Source organism: Copidosoma floridanum, unplaced genomic scaffold (assembly GCF_036245765.1).
Source record: "Copidosoma floridanum isolate Cflo_tuat_1 unplaced genomic scaffold, Cflo_Japanese_pri ptg000013l, whole genome shotgun sequence".
In the NCBI taxonomy this organism is placed as follows: Eukaryota; Metazoa; Arthropoda; class Insecta; order Hymenoptera; family Encyrtidae; genus Copidosoma; species Copidosoma floridanum.
This window is the reverse complement of record NW_028321890.1, coordinates 12,073,755-12,085,621: the sequence shown is the minus strand read 5'-3', so window position 1 is coordinate 12,085,621 and position 11,867 is coordinate 12,073,755. Positions and strand designations below refer to the sequence as shown.

The following is an 11,867-nucleotide window of genomic DNA, read 5'->3' as shown; positions in this document are numbered from 1 at the left end:
TACCGCTTGCTTTTTGCGAATTCTAGAAAACGACAACAAAATTCTGTAAATTATAGTATAGCTGAAAGTAGAATCGTATTTCAGATAGGTTCACGAAAAACACTGTTGGTGGTAACTCTTGTACAAATCTAATGTTTTTAATCCCAAGTTTCAGCCATTTTAAAATACATACAATAAAACAATCGTACCTGACTTGTGAAAAAGTTTAGATAAGCCGTCTTCTTTTGAGTTTTCTTTTGCAGAAGCTCTCAAATTTTTCTTTCAACGTTAGCAGGATATATCTCTTCTGTTTTCGTAAACTTCCACAAATCATTGACTTTGCTCTGTATGCTTTGGTTGGAAAAAGTACCACAGTAACACTCACGATAAGCATAGTGAAACCTTTGATACAACATCATTACATAAAAAAGTTATAATTCTAAAGAACACTATGAAAACACTAATTAGGGAACCAAAAGCACGCTACGTTCAGAACATCTTACGATACATACGATACAAACGAGAAAGAGGAGAACTTGCGGCAACCTGTCATTTGTCAGCCACATCCAAACAATACACATGCACGCGCTGGCACGCGGCGGCGAGAGGATAGCGGTGTCGCGCCACCTCACATGATTTTTATAAATTTAAAATTTTGAACAATTCGACGCACGTGCTTTTTCAAAATTTTTTTGAATGCATAGAAAAAAGCTACGTAACTTTGGCTCTGTTCAGAAATGATGGGTTGGTTAAGTATTAAGTTGGTACCTACCCCCACCCCGACTTAACTAATCGACCGTGTGTTCGCACATGTAAACAATAGTTAATCAGCTGATCACGTTTTGGCGCACTTTGAGCGATTTCAAGTGGGGGTAGGTACCAACTTAATACTTAACCAACCCATCATTTCCGAACAGAGCCTTTACTGAGACCCCCTCCCCCCTGCATGTAGCTCAACGTGGTCTGAGATCAGATCCCTCCCCCCCCCCAAATGAGGCTACGTGATTTATGGATAGCCTCTTATAGAGACGATACCAACTGACCCTAATTATTTTTGGTTGGTACCAGTGCTAGCCGGAGCCCCCTCTATGAGCACTTTCGTGAACCGAACATCTTGTTAATTATATTCTAAGTATTTCGTCGCCAATTTTTCTGCTAATAATCATTAGATTTGTTCGGCTTTCCGACCCAGAGTGCTCCGAATTTTTAGCCCGAACACTTGTTCTTGCTCCAAGCTAACCCGGGTGACCCCAAACAGCTTCTATATAGTCGGTTTATCTATATTTACAAACTTGGCTATAAATATTTACGTTTGGACATAAATATAGATATACCGAGTGTGTAGGAGTGGCTCGGGGTTACTCGGGTTAGCTTGGAGGAAGAACAGGTATTCGGCTTAAAAAACCGGAGCGCTCGGGATTCGAAAGCCGAACAAATCTATTGCTAAGCACGTAAACTATCATTATATCGAAAAAATTGTATAAAATAATGTATATTTATTTTTATGTATTCAAAATTTGAAATTTTAATTCAGAAGAAAACAGTGTACGCGGGCGCCACAGTGGACTTTCAAAACTTGTCTGCGTGGCGCACCCGCACCACTTAATATAATTATAGTATGTATGGATGTATTTTTTCATGAATAAATTGCAGAAAAATGGTGTCACCGTCATTGTAGCTAAAAAATTGCAAATCCTTCGGGCCATGAAATAGCCTTGGAGACGATGGCACTTAGCTGACAAAAACTACTATTATTTTCGGTTTTATTAATTTAAAAAAATTTTTTTTTTTAAATCGATATTTCAGGATTACATTGATAGATTTTAATGAAATTAGGATCATTTTTTTCTTTTTGAATAAGTATCACTGCTTAAAAATAAAATGATGATTTAAACGAATTTTTTTTTTTATTTTAATTTTGTTGGTTTTAGAAAAAAAATATTAATGTACATTCTACGTCACAATTTTTTATAAATTTCAAATATTTTTGTAGTAAAGTCAAAAAATCAGGTATGTGGGAGGATATAAAAGACAATTTTATACGATTTGCTAAAAAAAAATTGACATCTAAAAAGCAGCTAAATTTATAGACCTCTCTACACATTCATTAAATACATCTTTAGAGTAAGAGCTCAATAGTTCTTGACTACCTTCTTGATCATCGATATAGACATTTAAATGTAGAGATATATACTCTTAGAACCCTCACAGAAGGGTTTTACAGGTCTTTCAATCTCCTTTACTAAAAAAATATAATTTTATTTATTCCATCTACCCTAATTTCAATACGACTAGTATTACTAATAGTATCATACACAATGTTACTGACGTAAGAATGCTTTTAAGCCAATTAAATATATAATAAAAACAAACATCATATAAATACTTGGATCAAGTAAATGGAGAGATTTTATTGCTACACAGAGCTATGAGCTAATAGTGCATCAAAACTCTCGTACTACTCTTAGCGTGTAAAATTTCCTAAATGTGTGTATATTAGACAATTTATCATTTTTTTTTGCGCAGGACGACTTGGAGGCGGAAGGTCTATACTATCCAAAAGTCGAGTTTTCTATGAGGAAACAGCGTACCGTCGAGCAGCATATTCCCTTTCCCTGCGATCTCCAGAACAGCAGGTAAGTTGACAGTCTGTGCGTTTGTTACAAAATGACTAAGGGCTTGCTGATTTTTTTGCATAACATTGATAAAATAAAAAAGAAAGTATATTGATTTGGCAACAAGATTGAATCATCAATTAATAAAATCAAACTAAGTAATATTAACTTTTGACTGTTACAAAATGCAAACCTACCATGATACCTTGTAACATCACAAGTGTATGTTAAAACGCTATTTTAATCCGTTTAATTATAAACATTTCTTAGCTTGATTTTGTTAATGTACGAGTACTTGACAAGACAAGTATAATGCAAAAAGTATGCTATACAAAAAAAAACTTGACATTAGATTTTGATTTGAGTACTTTGCAAAGATGAAGGTTTATTTACGTTAATAGAATTTATTGTTACTGTAAAAAGGCTTAAGAAATTCTTAAAAAAAGATTATTTAAACACATTAAACTTATCTGAGCTTAAATATTTGTTAAACGGTAAATTTTATAAGTACATCATTACTTTTTAGGGAAATATCATAGTTGTATATTTATTGGAAGTGAGTAAAGTAAATCAATAAATCAAATACTGTTCATGTTATTAAGAATTACTGGATGTAGACAAACTTAATACTAGGTTGCTGTAATTTTTATATGCTTTATTTCGCTCTGTGCAATAATATGAATTAGTGCCATCATCAACAAGAAAAAATTGTTATACTAACTCACAAAATAAATGTCTTTTAAGAAAATTTTTATTTTGCTAAAAGTCGCAAAAAAAAGTTTTTTTTTGGTTTAGAAGTAATACTTAACAACGAGAAATACTATTTTATTTGTTGGAGATACGTCAGTGTAGCGAAAAATTAATAAAGGTCATGGCCCATATAAAGTTACATTCTTGTGAATAACCATCACCCTTTATTCCCATACAGTTAGTGATATTCAAATCACTAATTAAGTTGAATAGTGCCAGTCAGTTTATTATAAAACAATTTTGTACAAATAGTTCAAAATTATGTTAAAGTAAATACACTTTTTTGAAACATACAACCATCTTAGGACTTCTACTCTACGATGTGTGTGTATTTATTTTTCAATCAACTATTTTATCGAATGGTTCTCAGAACTGTTTTTTTTCAAGTTGGTCTTACAAATTGAATCACCCTCTGTTTTGTATAGTTTTTAGTTAAAATATTTTGTAACTTTACGACATTCGACACGTTAATATTTCTTTTATTTGATTTTATCATAACGTCTTTTTATAAATTAACAAAGTCCAAATAATTTTACTCATAGTCAAAAATAATTAAGTAGTTTCAGCAATTGATTATTTTTTTGTTACAAAAAATATAAAAGCAACACGAAAGAAAATAAGTTCATGTTTGAGTCATCTGTCATCTTAATTTTCATTTTTTTCTTTGAGCAATAAATTTTACTAAATGTAGGCTTGATTAATTATTTGAAATGGTAAAAGTAAGAGTGAATACGTCTTTACCCAATAAAATAAGTATTTATTTAATAAATTGACTTCACTAGCTAAATAGTTAAAAAGGTATTATTTGCTAATGTAGAAAACTTTAATCAATATCTTTAGATAGCTCATAATTAATTATTTATAATTGTTATTTATAAAAAAATCGAAAATTTTCCACAATTAATTCGTGTTATCACCTACAAAGACTATTCACTATGCGTATCTACGGTGCTACCCTCATTGTCATTAATTTCCTATGTTAAATCTTGTAGAGAAAAGTAGTTGAAGCGGCCGCTGTCGACAAAATTCTTTTATGTGTTAAAGTGACTAGTAGCGCTGAATGACAGGCGCATAACGAATAGAAATCATACAAGTGACTTCGACTTTTAATAAACAATTATTTCATGTATTGATAACTAACCCGATACTGAACTTTGATACCGACCTAAAGTCTTTACGTTTAAGATACACGGAGTAGGTACTTAAATACTCATGAGAGTATACGGATTGTATTTTAGATGCTTGATTAATGTACATGTTTTAATTTAATGGTAGCACTGCTTTATTTTAAGAACACATTTAGCTACACTACATTGAAAAAAATTGGCTCGCAGCTAACTCAACGATAAGACCGCATCTGAACAAATCTTAAATTCAGTACTTTGTGATACTCGTGTTATTTTAATTGTTCTCACGACTTTTTGGCCTGCATATTTGTTGGTAAAGTTGTAGAATAGTCTAAATAAAACCAAAATACTTATGCATACGTAAAAAAATATTTATTTTTCGCTATTTTAAAATTCGAGTACACCAATCTGAAGTTAACAGTACCGTAATTGCTGAGATCTGATTGTTTGTCAAGTTGGAACTCCTGTGGTATTGAATAGATATTATTATGAGGAAATCCAATCCAAATTTGCCTTTACGCGTCCCAAAAAAAATTACATTTTTTTTCAAGGCACATCTTTAAAATAAATTTTTTCTTGTTCTATGTACCCTTAATAACAAGGCAAAAATTGTGAATATGAACTTAAGGCTTTGTGACACGGTTTTTCATGAAATATATCATGAAATCGATTTTTTTTTTTTTTTACTCTTTGCAGGCATGACCGATGGTGCATTAATGCATGTCATTCATTACTTACGTACAACTCACAGACGTTAAAGTTTAAGTACTTAATGATTATTGAAATATATATTCATCCGTGTGTGTACAAACAATTTGTAAATAATAACAGCAGACTACCTGAAAGGTAAAACAATTGAAGCGGACGCTTTTGTTGGACAAAAATATTTTTTCCAATAATTAGACTATATTTGTAAGCGATTAAAACTATTTCCTTCCAGTTGGCAGAAATTTTCTTATTCACCATTTTTTCGTGCTTTAACTACCGGACTACAAGGAAATGACTGTGATGTCTGATTAATGAATTATTTATTATCTGTAGTTATTTACTATGACATTTTTAATGTTTTGTATAATATTAAATGTAAGATGATAAACCATCAACATAAAATTTCATAATAATGTTTTTTTTTAACTCGAATACAATGGAAGTTATTTGCATATTTTTCAGTTGAAAACTATATTATTAGCGTCACTTTCTTAATAATTGGGTTCTGTTGTGGAATAAAGTCTAGTTCATTTATCAAGACAGATTTCTTAAAAAAAAGACACTTGATGGTGTACAGAATTAAAACGAAAAACTGGTTTAATAAAGCAGTACAAGTCCTTGCTCACACAGAATTTTCCAAAAAATGAATATTATAATCTTCTGTGCCATGAAAAACCGTGTCACAAAGCCTAAAGTTCGTGGTTCACGATTTTTGCCTTGTGGGACGCGTAAAGGCAAATTTGGATTGGATTTCCTCATATATATGAGTGATTCTGCCGTAACTTGCTCAGATCGTGCCCAGTACTTGTACTCTCGTACCGTAATGGAATCCAAAACCTTAAAAACGTTAAATTGTGTTAAGTGTTGTCGACTTTACTTACATATTGTCTTATACCTATATATTGATCCCTTCATTGAGATAATTGATCATTTAGAGTCATATTCTCCATTCCAACCCATGTCCGCAACTCAATTTCACCATACTCGAGGTTTTAACAAAAATCAGTTTAAACTAGTAACTTTTTGGATTAGAAATGCTAACCAATGGTCACTTTCCAAAGTATAGGACTAAAATGAAAAAATCCTTACGATAGTAGCGCCAGAAGTATTTATCTCTCGAATAGCCAAGCTCGTATTTTTGCGTATTTCGCGCGTACAAACATTTTATTCCGTTCCAACCCCCATGGAACAACCACTCGGTGTGTATGTGTGCAGGTACGCAAACTACAGTTTTTTATTGCGTTTGAGGCTAGTAAATCAAGTATGGGTGAAAAAGTCATTGTAATCCGTCTGAGTCGTACGAGCACTACAAACTTTGAAAATTTCATTCCGAACTTTTCCATTCTAACCCTACCTCATCTCAAAGAGCCGTTTTTTTTCGTCTTGGAGCAACTAATCCCAGCCAAACTTTTTTTTAATCACTGTTGGGCTAAAAGACGAGACATATGTCTGGGGGTTTCGTCTAATTAACTTTTTTTCGCTATATAAATGAAAAAACGGTGGTGCTGCTTCCAACGTTAGTAGCCAAGTGGTGCACTATATTAGGTGGCTTTATCTGGGCTTAAACGAAAGCAAAAACATAGTCCTAATGATTAAAATAAAAATCTTTAAATTTTATGCCCTCAATATAAAATTTCGTATGACTTTTGATCAGAAAATTTTGTAGTTGCAGTGCTTTAGATGTTTGTTACTAATGTTGTGCACAGTAGAAATATAATGAAAAACTTTTTTTGAACCAACTTCTTTTTAAACAATTTTTCAAGTCGATCTGAGTAAGTTACGACAGAATGACTTATACACAGGTGTATACTTCTGAATTTAAAAAATCTTAAGCTATTCGTTATAATTGGATTAGGGGCTGATCAGTTGTATGGATCCTGCGTGGATCAGTCTTCGGGACAGTTGCTGATCAGTTCTGGATACCTAAGGTCATGTAGATAGTGTAGTCTGCTGCTCGCTATTAATACGTATGTTGTCTTATCATATAATATAAGTTTCATTTGATTGTCATACTTAATTATTGTAAAATAAATTAGTAAAATAACATAGCCTTAATGCAATTTGTGAGTTTGTAATGATAATTTTTTTGGTGATTTAGTTTGTTTGGTAAAATTAATGCTGCAAGAAATTGTATGATTTTAGTATACATACAAGAATACAGTACAATATGATTAATAATGCTTTCAAGCCGAGCAGACGAGATGGCCTCGGCATTGCCGATAAGTGGAAACATCGTGAAATACGAAGTACTAGCCCTAACTGTACTAATTGAGAATTTCGAAATACATACTGTAATCGTCGATAGTCCTGATATGTATGTATATAGTTTACTTATAGAGTTACTGTACTTCTTTACTCTGTAGAATCTATGACATCCAAAATATATTTTGGATATACGGATTCAGATGCGCAGTTGACACTAGGTACAGATAAGAGGGCTATATGTCACTGCGTATATCTTAAATATTTACTTATACAGAATCAAAAAGTAAAGTAGCGCTATGTTCGTAAAACATTTTTTGAATTGTTATCGTATGGAAATCGAAAACGTACGTCCATCGCTAGGATGTCTTCTAGTTATCAGATGTCCAAAATGATATCAGTTGTCGAAATAACATCAATTCAATGGAAATAAGATATAAATTTCTCATCCTCATACGATATCAGTTTCGAAATTGTTTTGGAAGACATCAAAACTCCCGATGCAATACATATTTTGAGATTCTCGATGCACAATTAGTACTTTGTGTTCCAACATGTTGCAACTTTTTTAGTTGAAGCGAAGCTGTAACCAGGCCTTGGCTATAAGTCCCTAATTAGTATAGGTAAATTAATTGAAAGTTGCAATGATTTCCAAATGCCAATGCCGACTTTATTGTTGGATTAAATGTAAAAAAATTCGCTGATTTGGTCCTAATTCCAAAAAAAAGGAAAATAAGTTCCGAAATCATTTAACTTCCAAATGAGGACCCATAATGTTAAATAATTGGAATACTAATTCAGGGAATCGGATAACAAAGATAATGGACCCTTGTTCGATCGAATTTGATGTTGTCGTTATTGTAAAATAAATAACTATATCTAAATTTGCGATTTGTTACTGGTAGAACCGAGGTCAAACGGTAGAAAACTAATCGATAGTAGTAATGTTATTGCATAAGCTTGTAGATAAAAACTCGCTTTTTTAATAGAACCAAATAACGTAAATAAAACTTTTTTGCTTCACGTATAAAAAAAGGAGAAATGAATTGAAAAAACGTATAACTTTTCAATTAGCTGTCTAATGTGCCAAAAGTTTATCGTACATTATGCAAAATTAGACAAGGAAGCTAATAAGCTACGTTTAATCAACATAAATAATGTAGTATATTTCAATTAACAATAATTGTAAATTTACCTACCGCTATTGACACAGCTCATGCTGTAGCGTCTTGTATAATTATATATAAGCTGTGTCGATAACCATAAGTAAATTTACATCAATTGTTAACTTAAAAAACTACAGCATCAATTTTGATCAAACGCAGCTCATTAGCCTAAATTTTTTAAATATGCATTAGGTGCGATTATTTTACCGAAACACTTGTTAGTGTTCATACTAGTAGTTTTTCACAGTCTTACCAAGAAGTCATTATTATTAGTGCCGTAACTTTTTTAATTTACTGCAAAATCAAAGAGATTTTTAAATACAATTTAATTCAACCACAAAATTTTTTTGTATTTCTTATGATGATTATGTATGAACTAAAAAAGTAACTACTTGTCAGTGAAATATTTTACTATATTTGTACAAAAATGATGGGTATGTAATGCATCAACATTACTTTTTTACAAGCTCTTTAACTTGCTTTGTTTTCTTTTTTTACAAGTTTTTATAAATTATCTGAATAATTTTTAAAAACTATAGTCATTAGTGAACTGGGATGAAAAAAGTAATGAAATATACTAAGGTTTTTATCATCCAAATATTCTGGAAAAAAGCTGAGACGAGTAAAAATAAAAAAAAAAGGTTTTCTACAATGCATGAATTGTCATTCACCTTTCAAGTATCTAATGTACTTAAAAGTTTTAATGACTCTGCACTATCCATAGATCAGCGTTGCCACCTACAAATGTTAATCAAGTCAGACCTGGTGACATTGACGTAATCGGCGCAATAGGTGATTCTCTGGTGGCAGGAAGCGGGGCCTTAGAAGAGTTTGCCATTGGTACATTTATTGAGGCTCGAGGGGTCAGCTGGTGCATCGGTGGTCAAGACACTTGGAGAAAATATCTTACGGTTCCGAATATTCTAAAGGTACAATACTTTGTCCATACGAATTTCTTCAAAGTCTTTCTTTTGTTATTGTAAATGGCGTTTGAATGTAAAAATCTTACACAATACAAACTATAGTCATTTTTATCAATTCTTTGTAACAATTATGAATTACTATATTTTTATATGAATAATATCTTATTTTATTAAAGGTATTTAAGCCAATTAACGTCTTGTTTCATGCACTTCAATTAATTTGAACTTTAAATAAAATTATTTGGGTCTTTAGAAGAACTTATAATAAATTGTTGGTGTTTTTAATTGAAAATTAAATGTTTGAGACTGTTGACATATTACGTTAGTTTTGTAAAAGAAGTAATTCTATTTAGTTAAAATGAAGCTTTAGTTCGGTTTTCCCAGTTTTTTTTTATCTTACTCTCAAGTTTGTATCCTTTAAAACTAGTTTTCATTTGTTTTCTTAATTATTTCTTAATTAAGTTCTTTATGACTTTTAAAACCTTGAGAGCTTTGTAATGAAGCATCTTTAAAAGAATTCGAATAAAAAGATTCCACACAATTTATAATTTTGTTTTGAATAAATTAATTTACATCTTAAATTAGAATTTGAATAAATTCTCTACGACTTTTTCTGTGGATGTAGTCATAAATATAATTATTGTAATCGATACTTCGTGTATACATATATATATATTACAGAGTTATCATTTCTTATAATTTATTCATGAAAATATCATGTAGTACACGCATCAAATGTTTTATTTTTTTTTTGTTACATGAATGTGTATACGGAAGTATGACTTTCTGTGTTGTATTCAAGATACGATTTCGTTTTTCGTTATGTGACTAAGAGTTTTTGGAATTTGCACAGCTAAAATTAAAAAAAAAATCTTATAAAAAAAAAAAAACTTGTGCAAGCTTGATCATCAATGTTCAAACTTTTTTTTCCACCACTCCTTTATATGATATAGGTTTATCCGTTTTTAGGGTAAGATTAATCTCTCTTCAGAATATTTCGTTACAGAAAAATGAGCTTACTGTCAACAAAGTTTTTGTAAACTCGATAATATAGTTTTAAGCTAATACATGGCTAAAACTAGTTTGGCGCGTTATATGGAGGTCCTGAATTAATTACATGTCTGTGTGAAATGATTGACCTCTTAAATAAGGTACATCAGTTCAAAATACTAGATCCATGTATTATTCACATTGTAATATAAAAATCAGCGAAACTTTTATCAAGATGTAGGTCAAGTAAAAAATGATTGATTTTCTGTAATATAAATAGTAGTTCATAAATATATACTAATGGTTAAAGAAGTTTTTTAAAAACATAAATAAAAAATGATGTTTGACACACTGTTTAATCACATTGATAATGGTTTTGTCTGATACGTATGATATGAAATATGTAAAAGAAAGGCTGAAACCTCAACGAATAAACTCACATGAACTTTTATAATGTTTTTATGCTTTTGAATGTGAGCAGTCTCTCTTAATTTTTTGCTTCTAATCTCGGTACTAAAATTCATATAGTATCTAATTGAAATAGTATAATGTAACTATCATAATATGTTGTGCCTATGCCTTACCAAATCAAAAAATCGTTGTTTTCACAATAAAATACGAGTAAGAAGAATTATAAAATATTTAATTATAAGCGAAACATGTAATGGTTACAGCCCATCAGTATTATTTGATTTATTAATTAATTTTTTTTTGTACATAAGGAATTCAATCCAAGACTGACAGGCTATTCAACTGGCACTGGGGAATTTATTTCTCGCAAGGCACGCCTGAACATTGCCTATCCAGTGGCTGCAACCGAGGATGCACTTCATCAAGTAAAAATCCTCATGCAGAGGATGAGAAGCGATCCTAGCATCGATATTCACCAACATTGGAAGGTTTGTTTTTTTATACAATCATAATCATACTGCCCATTCTTTTGAAACTTACGTAGTTAGACTTTCTAAGAATTGTATATCAAGATTTTATAGATTTTTAATTTTTGATATCACCTGTTTCTGAATGATACTATTTCGCTTTAAGTTGTTGCAAAGATAAAATAATTATGTAATTGGTCATACTTTTAATAAATGTTTAAGACTTACCTTACGTCTTTAAGGGTCTAATTAAAAAAGTTTCGTAGTGTTATTGAATATATATGTCGAAATATACCGTCCTGGAGCAACGAAAAACGTTCCAACAGTGCTCATACTCACCGTCTTAATCTGATATATCCAAATTGGTCCTTACCATGTCTGAAATTCTCACCTTCAGAAGAGCTACTGTAAGTAGAACGCAGCAGCACAACTTATTTAAGCTCTGGTTGAGTCATAACTATTCAACACGGCTGGCAAATTAATTCCCGTATAAAGATATCACTGATAAACACGCGGTCAAATTGGTTTC

At 31.2% G+C, this 11,867-nt stretch overlaps 1 protein-coding gene across 1 annotated transcript in view; it reads left to right on the top strand.

Moving 5' to 3' along the window:
* LOC106645065 (phospholipase B1, membrane-associated) overlaps positions 1-11,867 on the top strand; it is a 60,990-nt gene that overhangs the window by 36,187 nt on the left and 12,936 nt on the right. The window contains exons 2-4 of the mRNA XM_014360825.2: positions 2,506-2,615; positions 9,272-9,476; positions 11,183-11,359. Coding sequence (XP_014216311.2) covers positions 2,506-2,615; positions 9,272-9,476; positions 11,183-11,359 — 492 coding nt within the window. The remainder of the gene's footprint in view (positions 1-2,505; positions 2,616-9,271; positions 9,477-11,182; positions 11,360-11,867) is intronic.